A 17,466-nucleotide genomic window follows, 5' to 3' on the forward strand; every position below is an offset into this window, starting at 1 on the left:
CAAGTAAACCCTTATTGATGACATGGACAGTCCCTGCTGCTTGAGATGGAGAAGATAGTCCAGTATAAATGGCACCGAGGCAAGCATCGGGGACGGAATGTGCTGCACCGACCAGACTGAAAATCTCTTCCACTTGATGGAGCCCTGGCTGTGACTCAGGAAGGAGCAGAATCGCTAACACTTCCTATTGTGTCGCATAGCTAACAAGTATATCTGGGAAAACCCCACGGATGGAAGATTGAGTTTATTACATCCGGGCGAAGGGACCACTCGTGGCCGTGAAACGACCTGCTGAGATGGTCCGCCAGCTCGTTCTGTATTCCAGGGAGGTATGATGCTTACAGGTGTATCGAGTGCTCTACACAGAAGTCCCACAGCATGAGGGCTTCCTGGCACAGGGGAGAGGAGCATGCACCCCTGTTTGTTGATATAAAACATTGCCGTTGTGTTGTTCGTCATGACTGATACACATCTCCCTGCTAGGTGAGCTCTGAAAGTCTGGCATGCCAGGCGCACCGCTCTCAGCTCTCTGACATTGATGTGTAGAGCGAGATCTGCCTGAGACCAGAGGCCTTGTGTTCTGAGGTCTCCCAAATGTGCCCCCCAGCCCAAGTCTGACGCATCTGTCACTAACGAGAGGGATGGCTGAGGGCTGGTGAAGGGGACCCCTGCACCTACTACCTGTGGGTCGAGCCACCAGAGGAGGGAGTTGAGTACCAGGCGAGGCAGGGTTATAATCCTGTCCAAACTGTCCTGGACTGGTCGATACACTTACGTTAGCCATGACTGAAGTGGTTGAAGTCTGGGTCTGGCATGCTGTACTATGTAGGTACAAGCCACCATGTATCCCAGGAGCTTCAGGCAAGTCCTTGCTGTAGTGGTGGGGAACTGCCTGAGACCTTGTATGATGTCACCCAGGGACCAAAACCTTGCTTCCAGGAGGTATGTCCTGGCTTGTGTCAAGTCCAGTACTGCCCATATAAACTCTATCCTCTGAACAGGGGACAGCGTTGATTTCCCCTCGTTTAGAAGGAGACCCAGGTCGCTGAATGTCATTCTTATGAAGCTGACCTGTGCCTCCACTTGAGACCTGGTGTGGCCCTTAATCAGCCAGCTGTCAAGGTACGGGAAAACCTGTACATGCCGCTTGCGCAGGAACGCAGCCACGACTGCCATGCACTTGATGAACACTCGAGGAGCCACTGACAGGCCAAAAGGGAGGACTGTGAACTGATAGTGGTTGTTGTTCACAACAAACCTAAGGTATTTTCTGTGGGACGGTGTGATTGCTATGTGAAAGTATGTGTCCTTCAAGTCAAGGGTGGCATACCAGTCTCCTGAATCCAATGAGGGGATAATGGAGGCCAAAGAGACCATGCGGAACTTGAGCTTCGTCACAAATTTGTTGAGTTCTCGCAGGTCTAGGATGGGCCAGAGCCCATCCTTAGCTTTCACTATTAGGAAATACCAGGAATAGAAACTCTTGTCCCTTTGCTCCTGAGGAACCTCTTCCACTGCTACCACTGTATAAGGATTTGCTCGTGAGAGGGGTCCCTGAAGAGGGACGGGGAAGGGAGTTGGAAGGACAGGAGGGCACAGAATTGGATGGAGTATCCCCTCTCTACCGTGCGGAGTACCCAGCGGTCCAAAGTGATATGGGACCATGCACAGTAGAAAGGGGATAGTCGGGACAAAAAGGTAAGGCTGGATAGATCCAGTTCTTGTACTGGTGTGCCGTCCTCGACCGCACCCTCAAAAGGCTGGTCTGGGGCCAGGAGGTGGCTTGGGCTGGCCAGAGCCCTGGCCCAAGGATGGGTGTGGTCTTTTCCTGCCGCTCCTATTCCTTCTCCAAGGAGTGTCCTGCTGGTTCTGCGGTTGGTAGAACTGCGAGGGAGGCTGCGGCTGGAAGTGCCTGCACTGAGCGACGGGAGTGTGGAGGCCCAAGGACTTGAGGGTGGCCCTTGAGTCCTTTAGACTGTGGAGTCTTTTATCCGTTTTATCGGAAAAGAGGGCCGAACCCTTGAAGGGGAGGTCCTGGATGGTTTGTTGGACCTCGTAGGGAGGACCAGAGACCTGCAACCAGGTACTCCTCCTCATTGTGGCCATTGTACGGGAGGCTGCATCTGCTGCGTCCAATGTGGCCTGTAGGTAAGCTCGAGAAATTAGTTTCCCTTCCTCCACCAGTGCTGAGAACTCCGCAGGAGATTCCTGTGACAGCAGCTCAGCAAACTTGGCCATTGGGCTGCAGGTGTTATGTGAGTATCTGCTAACGATGGCCTGCTGGTTTGATATGCAGAGCTGCAACCACCCAGTGAAGTAGATCTTTCTCCCAAAAAGGTCTAGTCTTTTAGCATCCCTATTTTTAGGGGAGGGCCCCTGGTAGCCCTGGTGCTCACGCTGGTTAGCTGCATCAACCACCAGAGAATCGGGAGGTGGGTGGGTATGTAGGTGCTCGTATCCCTTTGACGGGACAAAGTACTGCCTCTCTTTTTTATGGGTCATAGGGGGCAGAGAGGCCAGGGTCTGCCACAAGGTCTTTGTGGTCTCAGCAATAGTCTTTATTAATGGCAAGGCAATACGAGAGGATCCGGAGGGGGTGAGGATGTCAACCATCAGGTTGGCGTCCTCTACCACCTCCTCTAACTGGATCCCCAGGTTCTGGGCCACCCATCGTAGCAGTTGTTGCAGAACCCTGTTGTCCTCCAAGGCCAGGGCTGTCTATGTCCCTGCCACGGTTTAATCTGGGGGAGGATGAGGAGGAAAGTCCTGACAGTGGGTCCTGCTCACTCCCCTCAGTGCCCAGGGGGTCACGCAGCACCCAGTACTGCTGTGCCGCCAGGTGCCTGAGGTGCTGGGGCCGCCGGAACCGTGATCATCGATGCTGATGCCAGCGGTGCCGAGGTTGCCGACTCCGGCGGCGCTGAGGTCACCGATGCCGGTGGTGCCAAGACTGCGGCTGCCGGTGGTGCTGATATCGGAGGAGTCGGGGCCAGCACCGCAGGTGAAGGTAAGGGTGTTGGTGGCGCCACTGCCAACGGTGCCGATGGTGCTTGCGGAGGGACAAAGGACGCCGATGAGGACCTGGACCTTGATCCTTGGATTTGTCCCTGGCTCTGATGATATGCCCAGGGTGTCCAGAAGGGCTACTGAGTCGAAGGTTGCCACTGAGATGGTCACGGTGCCAGATAGGGCTGGTGGTCACGGCGGGACCTGGATCTTCTGTTCCTGGTCCTGGTCCTGGTCCTATCAGAGTGGTAGGATTCCAACTACGAGGTCTCAGAGAAGGAGGACCATGGAGGAGCGGTACTCTGCGGTTTCAGCAAGCGGTGCCGAGAAACAGGGGACTGGTGCGGTTCCCCCACATGGTGGACCATGCCAGGGAGAGGCATGCTGGAGATGGGGATCAGCGCGCCATCATCGCTGGTTTGCTCCTTGATGGGAACAGGGGCCGGGTGGTCACTGGCGACTTGTCTCTCCTCAGCGGGGAGGACAGTGCTGTGAGACGCATAAGGTTCTGAGCCGCCTTGAACGCCTCTGGAGTTGAGGGGAGCTGGAGCTGCGTGCCATGTCAGTCCGGAGAGTGGTGAGGGTTTGGACTCAATTGGACCCCGGGGTGGGGGCAGGAGTTGACGAGACTCTGGGAGGTGGAAGAGCCGAGGTGACGCGGCCCGAATCAGGTCTCCCTCCCGCAGGCTCCTTGAGTTTGGAGCGGGGAGAGCGACCCTTTCCGGCCTTTTCTTTTTGTGGGGCACTGAGAACTGAGATCGTTGCCTCACAGAAGACTGTCTATGGGCGGAGCGGGGACTCCTTGGGGTCCTTCCTCAGCACCAGCTCGCACACTGTTGGTGCCGGAGCACTGCGCACCAACAAGGAGGTGCTGGGCGTGTGTTCTGCTGACCCCAGGTCGGATTGTGGCCAGAGTGCTGCCTCCATTAGAAGGATCTTGAGTCTTTGATCTCGGTCCTTTAAGGTCCTAGGGCGGAACCCTTTGCAAATTCTGCACTTCTCCTTCTGGTGGCTCTCCTCAAGACACCGCAGACAGGGGGAGTGTGGGTCACTCTTAGACATAAACTTTCCAGTCCTCACAGAGCTTGAACCCTGGGGACTGGGGCATACCCCGGAACCGGGGAAGCGTTGGTGGAGGGGGGGGGTCCCCAAAAGGAAACTTAAGAACTACTACTACTAACTAACTAACACTAGAAACTATTACAAACTATAAATATGAAGAGTGGACAATGCAATGCAAGAGCAACAGTTTGTTCCAGCTAGCCGCCACCGGTGGTAAGAAGGAACTAAGGGGATGGAGGGTCGGCAGGGCCCTATATTTGGCACCACGAAGGCACGACTCCAGTGGGCGCCCAGGCCGACCCTACGAACATTGCTAAGGGAAAAATCTTCTGACTGGTGTGCACGCGGCACACACACACCTGATTGGAATGGACATGAACAAACACTTGAAGAACCTCCGTTTACTGGAGATTTTCTCTGAATATATGTCCTGTAGATCAAGAGCAATATGACCTACTATCACCACCAATCTGCAAGTTACTGGCTGATTTTCCCCATATTTTCTTATATTAATATTTTCTATTAATACCATTTTGTAAGCTTCAGAAAGGGACACCTGAAAGTCGTAAATTGCAGCAAATTTTTTTGAAGAAAACAGTTCCCGTTGAGAGGCTATTGATGAGATAGGTCAACATGTGTGCAGATGAGAGAGAATGTAAGTGCTCATAAAAGGTGCTAGACTGATAAACTTGGAGTTTTCTCCCCTCCCGCAGGAAAGAAAATCCTGAAGTAAATATCCATAGTTTCAAAGTAAAGCAAAATTTTGCTTCAAAATCACAACCGGTCAGTAAATTCTACTAAAATGTTGCTACTTATTAGATAATCTTACCTGCTTAATTTTAGATTCTGCTTTAGTGATGTTTTTGAGAATTGTTTCTGTGGGCTCTTTAAGCTGTTCTCTGTCTTGTGGAGATCCTATAAAAGGTAAACATGCATTCCAGAAGTGTCTAGCTGCCAGTATTACAAGGATACAGTTTCCTGTTTCACCTGCATATCTGAGGGAGAAAAGCATGATTAAACTGAGAAAAGACTGCCATTCATGCTAAACTGCATGTTGTAGTCAATGTCTGCTAAGCATAACCATGAAACCACCCAACTCATCTCCCTTTGTGTCCTAATCAGGATTTATATATGTCCCCCTCAGATGAGGGGCTTTTGAATTAACCCACTATAGAAAGCATTTTCCATTTTGGGTAATGAATATGTTCACACTCACAAACAGCTGCAGTAAGAAATAAGTAAAAAAATATACTTTTATATGATACCAGTAATATCTATGTGTTATATTTACTTGTAACCCATTTGAAGATTCTTTATTACTAAAACTGTTGAAATTGTACTTGGGACTCATAATAAAACTCTCTGTTTTTAAACGATTGTATTTTGTCTCCCAACCATGTTAATTTCTCATTACAGTATCATTTTTTAAAAATAACCCTTAAGCTAATATGTGGTTTCACACACTATGATGAAGTACCAAAGTAATATGAGGACACAACTTCAATGTCTCTAGTTCCGTACAAGGATAGTTCTATTCTCAATATTCCATGCAATTGCTATTTTTGTGTCCTGAAGTTAATAATTCTCTCCCAGTTGTGGTACCATGCCATCTTTCTACTCAGTGGCTTAAATCCCATCATCTAGCTGTAAATGGGAATCTTCTGAAATAACAGACTGTTACCAGATGATGATGCCTAAGGCTTGCTCACTATGCTTACCAGAATGGTCATGGTGTCTGAAAAAGTTATGCAATTTTAGCATTTTTAAAAACTCTGTATTTCCCTTCATATAACTTGTCACTGGATTTATTTTTATAGCCAATATTTTGCAAACAATATTTCTTGCTTCCCTCTTAGAATCTCTGTCCAGCTATGCCCAATTCAGTACAGAATACTCTATTATTTATGAAGAAGTCTCATCATTTGCATTTAAAGAGGCACAGAATTGTTCGCTTTAACTGGATATCCTCTAATGATTCTGTTACACTGTTTCCTCAAACTTATCTTATCACACACTTTCAAAAAAGAGCTGGAATACTGGCAGTCTCAGGTTAAACCTTCGGATTCTCATCTATCAAAAATTCAAATCCTATCTACTTTTGACTGCCAGTGGGACCAATTATTTTTTCCTTTTGTTTGGAAGACTGATATTTTTTTACTGTCCCCAGTACTGCTATTTCCTACAGGTATTAGATAATATTTTCTCCCCCACTTTGGATCTGTGGCTTCACCTTCATTGATCAGTAGTGACTTTAAAGATACTATTTTGAAGCTCCAGTATCCAGCTATATGGGAGACATGAGTACTCAGGATTTTTCTGAACTGGAAGATTCCACCAGATCCTTCGTTAAGTATTTCAGCCCACAACATTTTGCACTTAAGCCACTTCTTGGAAAAGAACAATATGTTGATCTGGTTCCAAAACAGGAATTATATAAAAAATTAAAGCTGCATTAAATTATTCTGCTGCGCCCTGTCAAAATACAACATACCTTGCACTTTGAACAAAGGCTTTCGATGCTGCTAAGCGCAAATGTTTTTTTCCAGCCAAATTTTCCATTATACTCCTCCCCTGTATACAAGCAGCAGTGCTTAACATTTCTTGTCTTGCTGTGTAATCATCTCTGCATAAAGACAAATAATTCATGATGTGTTCTAAATGTATAGAGTGAGAATGCATCCATTCCCATTGACTGATGTCTACAGTCTTTGTCTTTTACAAAATGGTGGTATTACGGACTTTGTACTTAAAAACGTTTATTCAGTTTCTACTAACATGATAAACTAAATTTGAAAACCTTTTTAATAATCAGATACAACATTATGAAACTAATATGAAACAAACATTACTCTATACTTTTTATACTCTACCTTTCTGGTTCTGTAAAATAATACTGGAATCATATTAGGGATAACAACATTTACATTAATTACAGAGATAAAATATGTAAGGGTTTATCACCTTACACACAATCAAAATCCAAGTCAAACAAAAACTTAATTCAGGATTTTTGTGATATAGTTAGCCTAAAACTTGTGTGCATTTTTTAGAAAACAAAACAAACCAGTATGGAAAATTTATTATCCTTCTTGTTCCTTCTGGGGCTGACCTTCCTCAACTCTAAGGCTATGTCTACACTACAGCCTATGTCAGCATAACTTATGTCGCTCAGAAATGTGAAGAAACCACCCCCCGAGCGACATAAACAGGGCCCTACCAAATTCATGGTCCATTTTTGTCAATTTCACGGTCATAGGATTTTAAAAATCAAAAAGTCATGATTTCAGCTATTTAAATCTGAAATGTCATGGTGTTATAATTGTAGGGGTCCTGACCCAAAAAGGATTTGGGGGGGGGGTGGGGAGCTTGCAAAGTTATTGTGTGTGTGGGGGGGTAATGGTACTGCTACCCTTACTTCTGAGCTGCTGCAGGCGGCGGCGCTGCCTTCAGAGCTGGGCAGCTGGAGAGTGGTGGCTGCTGGCTGGGAGCCCAGCTCTGAAGGCAGAGCCACTGCCAGCAGCACTGCAGAAGCAAGGATGGCAGAGCATGGTATTGACACCCTTATCTCTGCACTGCTGCCTGCAGAGCTGGGCCCTCAGTCAGCAGCTGCCACTCTCTGGCTACCCAGCTCTGAAGGCAGCAGCGCAGAAGTAAGGGTGGCAATACCATACCATGCCACCCTTACTTCTGTGCTGCTGCTGGCGGGGTGCTGCCTTCAGAGCTGGGCACTCGACCAACAACCATCTCTGTCCGGCCGTCCAGCTCTGAAGGCAGTGCAGAAGTAAGGGTGGCAATACCATGTCCTCCCTAAAATAACCTTGTGACCCCCCTGCAACTCCCTTTTGGGTCAGGACCCCCAATTTGAGAAACGCTGGTCTCCTCCATGAAATCTGTCTAGTATAGGGTAAAAGCACACAAAAGACCAGATTTCACAGTCCGTGACGCATTTTTCTTGGCCATGAATTTGGTAGGGCCCTGTATGTTACATGAACATGAATGCTTGTGTGCACAGCGATATGTCGGTGGGAGAGCTTCTCCCACCAATATAGCTTCTGCCATTCACTTAGGTGATTTTATTATGCTGACAGGAGAGCTGTCGGCTTAGAGCGTCTTCACCAGACATGCTGCAGTAGCGCAACTGCATCGATATACTGCACTGCTGCAGCACTGTATGTGTAGACATGTCCTAACACTAATGCAGCTTTCTCTCTTTCTCTCTCTTTTTATATTATATATATATAGTGACAGGGTCGGACCAGATGGCTACAGGAGAGTGATAGAAGGCAGATATATTAGCTCCAGGTTAAGCAGGTCCCTTGTCCCTGGGTAAGGTAATAGGGGCAGTTCCAGAACAATCAGGAACTTGCTGGAACCAATTAAGGCAGACAGGCTAATTAGGACACCTGGAGCCAATCAAGAAGCTGCTAGAATCAATTAAGGCAGGCTAATCAGGGCACCTGGTTTAAAAAGGACCTCACTTCAGTCAGTGAGGCGTGTGTGTGAGGAGCTGGGAGCAAGAGGCACAAAAAGCTGAGAGTGAGTAGGCGTACTGCTGGAGGACTGTGAAGTACAAGCATTACCAGACATCAAGAGGAAGGTCCTGTGGTGAGGATAAAGAAGGAGTTGGGAGGAGGCCATGGGGAAGTAGCCCAGGGAGTTGTAGCTGTCACGCAGCCGTTACAAGAGATACTGTAGAAAGTTGCAATTCACAGGGCCCTGGGCTGGAACCTGGAATAGAGGGAGCACCCAGGGAGCACCTGGGTTCCCCCCATCTGCCTCAACTCCCTATTTGAGACAAGAGGAGGTGACCTGGACTGTGAGTCCCACCAGAGGGGAAGGTCTCTGGCCTACCCCCCCCTCCCCCGACCCACTAGGTGGGTCAGCAGAGACTGTGGGGATTGCTCTCCTTCCTTTCCCCATGCTGGCCAGTGATGAGGTTAGCTGAGTGAACAGCAGGTTTGAGCCGCTAGCAAAAGTGGCCAAACTGAGGGCTGCCATGAATCTCTGAGGCGAGCAAATCCGCCAATAAGCGCAGGACCCACCAAGGCAGAGAAGGAACTTTGTCACAATATAGATATATATTGTATGTATGTATGTATGTATATATATACATACACACACACACACACATGCAGAACCCTATTCAGAACCCCTCCAAGATTAGGACACAATCTTTAGACCTCCCACAGCAAAGTATTTCCAAGGCTGCATAATACAAAATGGGAAATGACTGCCTAGGAAGAAATACTGCAGAAAGGGATGTAGGGGTCATAATGGATCACAAGCTAAATATGAGTCAACAGTATAACACCGTTGCAAAAAAAGCAAACATCATTCTGGGATGTATTAGCAGGAATGGTGTAAGCAAGACACAAGATGTAATTCTTCTGCTCTACTCTGCTCTGATTAGGCCTCAACTGGAGTATTGTGTCCAGTTCTGGGTACCACATTTCAAGAAAGATGTAGACAAATTGGAGAAAGTCCAGAAAAGAGCAACAAAAGTAATTAAGGGGCTAGAAGACATGATCTATGAGGGAAGATTGAAAAAACTGGGTTTGTTTAGTCTGGAGAAGAGAAGAATGAGGGGGGGACCTGATATGTACAGCTTTCAAGTACATAAAAGGTTGTTACAAGGAGGAGGGAGAAAAATTATGGTCCTTAACCTCTGAGGATAGGACAAGGAGCAATGGGCTTAAATTGCAGCAAGGGCGATTTAGGTTGGACATTAGGAAAAACTTCCTGTCAGGATAGTTAAGAACTGGAATAAATTGCCTAGGGAGGTTGTGGAATCTGAATCATTGGAGATTTTTAAGAGCAGGTTAGACAAACACCTGTCAGGGATGGTCTAGGTAATACTTAGTCCTGCCATGAATGCATGGAACTGGACTATATGAGGCCTCTTCCCGTCCTACGATTCTATGATTCTATAAAACACTGAAATTTGTTAGTGATAACTTTAGACTTAGGCAGCAACTTTAAACAATAGAACTATGTACAAGGCTCCAGATGACTCCACTTCTGATCTTCTCCCTGTGAATTTACTCAGGGTGGGGTGGAATGAAGGAGGTTAGCTTAAGGAAAGAAATAAATCAGGTAAAAATGTTCCATTCTGAGACATTTGGATCTCAAAGCTTTTAAGAGAAAAAGGATTTTTGCAGGGAAAATAAATTCTGTTGTATCTATATTATGCAAACTTTAAAAAACCGAACTGTATGCAAAGAAGAGAATAAAAAGAAAAAATTTCAAAGTGAACTTACTTTTACTGCATTACCGGGTCTACCTGGCCTACCACCTACCCTTTAGAGCAGGGGTAGACAACCTATGGCATGAGTGCCAAAGGCGGCACACAAGCTTATTTTCAGTGGCACTCACACTTCCCGGGTCCTGGCCACTAGTCCGGGGTGCTCTGCATTTTAATTTAATTTTAAATGAAGTTTCTTAAACATTTTAAAAACCTTATTTACTTTACATACAACAATAGTTTAGTTATATATTATAGACTTATAGAAAGAGACCTTCTAAAAACGTTAAAATGTATTACTGGCACACGAAACCTTAAATTAGAGTGAATAAATGAAGACTCGGCACACCACTTCTGAAAGGTTGCCGACCCCTGCTTTAGAGCAAAAACTAGTATGCAATAATGATTATGACCACTAGAGGTTACCAGTGTTCCACAGTTCACTTTTACACTGAAAAAATGAAAACTAAAGCAAATTTAAGCCCTATTTTATCCTAATGTTGCTCTTTACCATGCAAATAATACTCATTTTTCATTTTGTGTATTTATACTGGAGAAATTATGACAAATCCTGGACTAAAGTTGTGTGTCAAAGATGAAAATATTTTATCCATTCATTGTTTTATTCAGAGAGCTCTATATATTTGAATATCTCATTTTGCTGAAAGATTTGAAAAAAAAGGTAGAAAGCCAATTTCCTAGTGAATGGCTGCAGATGATAAAGAACACATGTTTTTCCAGTTAAGGTCAGCATTTAGTTATGCTCAAAATTTTCCATCCAGAATTACTTTTTTCCCTGACAGTATAAAAACAATATTATTAACTGGGCTAATTTCATCCAGGTTTGGTCAAACCACATTTCCTTTTTGGGCTGCATATATACATCACCAAGTAGTTGAAGAACCAACAAGAGGGGATGCTATTTTAGATTTGGTTTTGGTGAGTAGGGAGGACCTCATAGAAGAAATGGTTGTAGGGGACAACCTTGGTTCGAGTGATCATGAGCTAATTCAGTTCAAACTAGATGGAAGGATAAACAAAAATAGATCTGGGACTAGGGTTTTTTATTTCAAAAGGGCTAACTTTAAAGAATTAAGGAAGTTAGTTAGGGAAGTGGATTGGACTGAAGAACTTGTGGATCTAAAGGCGGAAGAGGCCTGGAATTACTTCAAGTCAAAGTTGCAAAAACTATCAGAAGCCTGCATCCCAAGAAAGGGGGGAAAATTCATAGGCAGGAGTTGTAGACCAAGCTGGATGAGCAAGCATCTCAGAGAGTGATTAAGGAAAAGCAGAAAGCCTACAAGGAGTGGAAGATGGGAGGGATTAGCAAGGAAAACTACCTTACTGAGGTCATAACATGTAGGGATAAAGTGAGAAAGGCCAAAAGCCATGTAGAGTTGGACCTTGCAAAGGGAATTAAAACCAATAGTAAAAGGTTCTATAGCCATATAAATAAGAAGAAAACAAAGAAAGAAGTGGGACCGCTAAACACTGAGGATGGAGTGGAGGTTAAGGATAATCTAGGCATGGCCCAATATCTAAACAAATACTTTGCCTCAGTCTTTAATGAGGCTAATGAGGAGCTTAGGGATAATGGTAGGATGACAAATGGGAATAAGGATATGGAGGTAGATATTACCACGTCCGAGGTAGAAGCCAAACTCGAACAGCGTAATGGGACTAAATTGGGGGGGCCCAGATAATCTTCATCCAAGAATATTAAAGGAACTGGCACATGAAATTGCAAGCTCATTAGCAAGAATTTTTAATGAATCAGTAAACTCAGGGGTTGTACCGTACGACTGGAGAATTGCTAACATAGTTCCTATTTTTAAGAAAGGAAAAAAAAGTGATCCGAGTAACGATAGGCCTGTTAGTTTGACATCTGTAGTATGCAAGGTCTTCGAAAAAATTTTGAAGGAGAAAGTAGTTAAGGACATTGAGGTCAATGGTAATTGGGACAAAATACAACATAGTTTTACAAAAGGTAAATTGTGCCAAACCAACCTGATCTCCTCCTTTGAGAAGGTAACAGATTTTTTAGACAAAGGAAACGCAGTGGATCTAATTTACCTCGATTTCAGTAAGGCATTTGATACGGTTCCACATGGGGAATTATTAGCTAAATTGGAAAAGATGGGGATCAATAGGAAAATTGAAAGGTGGATAAGGAACTGGTTAAAGGGGAGACTACAACGGGTCATACTGAAAGGTGAACTGTCAGGCTGGAAGGAGGTTACTAGTGGAGTTCCTCAGGGATTGGTTTTGGGACCAATCTTACTTAATCTTTTTATTACTGACCTTGGCACAAACAGTGGGAATGTGCTAATAAAGTTTGCGGATGACACAAAGCTGGGAGGTATTGCGAATACAGAGAAGGACCGGCATATCAGACAGGAAGATCTGGATGACCTTGTAAACTGAAGTAATAGTAATAGGATGAAATTTAATAGTGAAAAGTGCAAGGTCATGCATTTAGGGATTAATAACAATAAATTTGGTTATAAATTGGGGACACATCAGTTGGAAGAAACAGAGGAGGAGAAGGATCTCAGAGTATTGGTTGATCACAGGATGACTATGAGCTGCCAATGTGATATGGCTGTTAAAAAAGCTAATGAGGTCTTGGGATGCATCAGGCGAGGTATTTCCAGTAAAGATAAGGAGGTGTTAGTACCGTTATACAAGGCACTGGTGAGACCTCATCTGGAATATTCTGTGCAGTTCTGGTCTCCCATGTTTAAGAAGGATGAATTCAAACTGGAACAGGTACAGAGAAGGGCTACTAGGATGATCTGAGGAATGGAAAACCTGTCTTATGAAAGGAGACTCAAAGAGCTTGGCTTGTTTAGCCTAACCAAAAGAAGGCTGAGGGGAGATATGAGGGAGGGAGAGGAATTATTTAAGCTTAGTACCAATGTGGACACAAGAACAAATGGATATAAACTGGACATTAGGAAGTTTAGACTTGAAATTAGACGAAGGTTTCTAACCATTAGAGGAGTGAAGTTCTGGAACAGCCTTCCAAGGGAAGTAGTGGGGGCAAAAGAAATATCTTGCTTGATAAGTTTATGGAGGGGATGGTATGATGGGATAACCTAATTTTGGCAATTAATTGATCTTTGATTATTAGCAGGTAAATATGCCCAATGGTCTGTGATGGGATGTTAGATGGGGTGGGATCTGAGCTACTACAGAGAATTCTTTCCTGGGTGTCTGGCTGGTGAGTCTTGCCCACATGCTCAGGGTTTAACTGATCGCCATATTTGGGGTCGGGAAGGATTTTTCCTACAGGGCAAATTGGCAGAGGCCCTGCAGGTTTTTCGCCTTCCTCTGCAGCGTGGGGCATGGGTCACTTGCTGGAGGATTCTCTGCACCTTGAGGTCTTTAAACCACGATTTGAGGACTTCAATAACTCAGGCATAGGTTAGGGGTTTGTTACAGGAGTGCGTGGGTGAGATTCTGTGGCCTGCGTTGTGCAGGAGGTCAGACTAGATGATCATAATGGTCCCTTCTGCCCTTAAAGTCTATGAGTTTATGAGAATCTGGGGATCTTCTTTTCTGGATGATAGGACCGTATCAGCAGATCCTCAACCTAGTGTGGAAATTGCCTTAATCCCAGATATAAAGCCAGTTTTCAGATTGCAACTCTTTTCTTAACATTTTCATTGCACCTAGGTACTACAACATAAATGATATACATAATAATCCAGGTCTCAATCATGGGCCTGCTGCATGACTGCAGAGGAGAATAAGGGAACATAAAAAGCCCATCTTATATGGGCTACCTCCATCTCCATCCCCCGTGTGGGGAAAGAGTAGCTGCCACTGGGCTACTCCTCCTCCTCCCACAGAAGTGATCAGGGAATAGATGAGCAGAGATGTGGGCAGTCTTGGCACCACCTCCAAACTGCATCAATTCAGTCCATGCATCAAACCCAGTGCAGTCAGGGACACAATCCTGCATCACCAGAAGGGCTAGCACAGATTACCTTCCCCCTGGAATGAAGTGAAAGCAGGAACAAGATTGTGAATGTTAGAGGCCCCAATTTAGGGAAGCACTTAAGCACATGCTTAACTTTAAGCATATGATTCACTTCAATGGGCCTTTAGCATGTGTTTACACATTTTCCTGAACTAAGTCAAGGACTCACAATCTGCTTCCTGCATTGCTCCTTTCTCAAGCTGCATTGTAAATTTATAATCTAGCCCTCAATGCTCAAACAGTGCTGGAACTGCTAATCGCAATAAAGTGAGTAAGAGGGAAGTTTCAGCTTTTACTCTTAAATACAGTTTTTTACTCCTTAAAACAGATCCTTACCTTTAACAATTTTGATTATATTATCACAAAAATGTACCTATATTACTGAATGCTTTAAAGTTATTTTATGTTATAAATGAAAATTCTGTATACTTACATTTCATGTTTCTTCGCATCTGTATCATACAAAACTGCATCATCTAGTTGCAAGGTTCTTTGGGAACAAGTCATCACTATTTCATGGTCATGTGATGCATATGCAAAATGTGTAAGTCGTGTCAATGTCTGCAATTCCACTAATGGATCTGACCAGTTGCATTCTAAAGTCATTTTCACTAACTGCAAATAATAGCAAAAGAAATATGTTCTCTTATGCTATAATTTTGATTGTCAATCACTTTTCATACACAGTATGCAAGGATATATTAAATATTTTATATGTCACCCAACAACTTTGTAAAGACTCAAAGAAAACAACATATATAAAGGTATGATTACATAATTCTATTTCTGTCCTTCACTTCGTACTGCCCTGTACATGATATGACTTTCTCATGATCAGTGTATAAGACAAGCCCTGATTCAAATAGCAGTTTGCAGAGCCACCATCTTTTTTCATTCAAATCCTCCTGATTCACACAAATACAAATTTTAAAAAAATGTATATATAGTAATTTAAAGTTATCCTATCTTCTCTTTGTTGGTCTTTTACATCGCAAAATCTTTGGAACACAGCCCATCTATCTTTGCATCTTGTATAATATCAAACACACTGTGTTCACTGCACAAACAAAAAGTTACTAATTACAGGCAAAGAAAAATGTGGAATGTGACCTACAGAATTAGAATTGGGAAAGAAAGGTTATTTATGATGACTATAGTTCTTGAAGAACACTGTTGGCATAGATTCCCACTCTTGGCATATGCCTGCACTCCATCCATTGACTCAGAATCTTCTAAAAAATTTGGGGCTTGGTGCTGAATGCCAAACAGAAGGACTGAGGTTTCCAACTTTATTTTTAATTCTTTCACCTATTGGAACCTCTATTAGAGCCAAATAAGAGGAATCAGATTTTTAAAATGGTGCATTCAACATTATATTCTGTTTCTGAAACTAACAGAATTATCATTTGAACCTTTAGCTGGCCTTGAGGATCTGTGGGACAATTTACTCAAAGAACTATAGTTACTGATATGTAACATTTCTGCAAACAGCAAGGATACTTATATATAGGCTTAGTTATGTCTAGATAGTAGCTAAGGGTCTTCTTAACATATAGACCATATAACCTGAATTCCCTGGTATTTGAGTAAAGCTTAGTGAAAAGACTGAGTTGGTTGGTGGATTGGTACAGGGGAAATTTAGTCAGGATTTTGGGGGGTTGCAGGGTCGTTTTAGTTTATGAAACTGTGTATGGGAGCTCAGCCATCAAGACCTAGATCTCATGAACTCTGCAGAGACTTATGGCTACTAAGAATCCAATCTTTAGGGACAGTTGATACAACAAGCTATCTGCTAAAGGTTTAAATAACAATTTCATCAGATTCACAAGTGGTAAATTTCAAGTCTCGAAAAAAGATTACAAATAGGTGGGAAAATATGTGCCACTGCTTTCAAAAAATCTCTTTACAGTAGGATATAAAATATTAAAAACCCCTGTGTGACAGATACGGCAACTGCTCAGTAATAACAACCATAATGTGATTAAATTTAACATCCCTGTATGGGAAAAAATGCCTACGAAACTCACCACAATAGCATTTAACTTCAAAAACAAGGACGCTAGTTAAAAGTAAATTAAAAGGAACAGTCAGAACAGTTAAATGCCTGCAAACTGCATAAACACTATTCTAAAACCACCTTAATAAAGACTCAAACTAAATATATACCTGTAGCGAGGTGATCACTCCGCTCCGGCCCTGGAAGGGGACAAGCAGCCCTGGGGAGGGCTGCAGTGGTAAAAGGAGCCCTGGAGAGGGCTGCAGCTCTGAAAGCTGGGCTGATTGGGAAAGCAGCCACAGCTATAGCTGGCTTAATAAGGGCCCAGCTGGCCCTTATAAGAGGGCAGTGGGCCAGAAGCAAGAGTCTCCCTCTAGCTGAGGAGGGAGATGGACCTAGCTGCCTGAGTGCTAACGGGTACTGGAGTGAAGCAGGGCTGGGGAAAGGCCAGAGGAGCTGGGGAGCTCCAGGCCAGCAACTCCCCAGGCTGCAGGGCCTTGTACAAGGCCCCTGGAGCTACTGGGTTGCAGAGAAAGGCAACAAGTCCAAAAACCCCTTGCCTGTGATGAGTGGCTTATACTGCAGTCTGCCCCAGGGAGCGGGGGCTAGTTGGTGACTGGCAGTAGCCTACGACTGAGGCGAGGTGGGGATAGGGGGTGGGGGTTCCCCGGGGAGGGGAGACCCTAAGAGTGAGGCGTTACTGCCAGGGGCAAGCACCCTGGGGTTGCAAGGGGCACCGAGTCCTGGGAGGGACACGGGGGCCAAGCTGCGGCAGGACACCAGCCTGCAGAGGGTGCTCCAACGGCTGGAAAAGAGCTAATTCCCAGACGACCAGCAGGAGGCACCGCAGGGGTGAGTCGCCGTACCGCTACAATACCCCAAACTAAAAACAAAACAGTGAAGACCAAAAAATGCCACTATGGTTAAAAACAGAGTGAAACAGGTGGTTAGAGGCAAAAAAGCTTCCTTTAAAAATCTGAAGTCAAATAAGGAAAATAAAAATAAGTATAAACTCTGGCAAGTCAAGTGTAAAAGTATAATAAGGCAGGTGGAGAAAAATATTTGAAGAGCAACTGGCTATGGACACAAAAACTAATAGCAAAGATTGTTTTAAGTACAACAGTCAGTGGGCCACTGGATGATCGAGGTGCTAAAAGAGCACTCAAGGAAGACCAG

The 17,466-nt window shown here is 44.5% G+C and overlaps 1 protein-coding gene across 1 annotated transcript in view; it reads right to left on the reverse strand.

Annotated features, from left to right (window-relative positions):
* Positions 1–17,466, reverse strand: part of CFAP46 (cilia and flagella associated protein 46) — a 177,034-nt gene that overhangs the window by 87,361 nt on the left and 72,207 nt on the right. The window contains exons 23-25 of the mRNA XM_065408178.1: positions 14,728–14,909; positions 6,560–6,691; positions 4,898–5,063 (exon numbers count right to left, since the gene is read on the reverse strand). Of these exons, the coding sequence (XP_065264250.1) occupies positions 4,898–5,063; positions 6,560–6,691; positions 14,728–14,909 (480 nt within the window). The remainder of the gene's footprint in view (positions 1–4,897; positions 5,064–6,559; positions 6,692–14,727; positions 14,910–17,466) is intronic.

The sequence above is a fragment of the Emys orbicularis genome, chromosome 7 (genome assembly GCF_028017835.1).
Source record: "Emys orbicularis isolate rEmyOrb1 chromosome 7, rEmyOrb1.hap1, whole genome shotgun sequence".
NCBI classification, from domain to species: Eukaryota; Metazoa; Chordata; order Testudines; family Emydidae; genus Emys; species Emys orbicularis.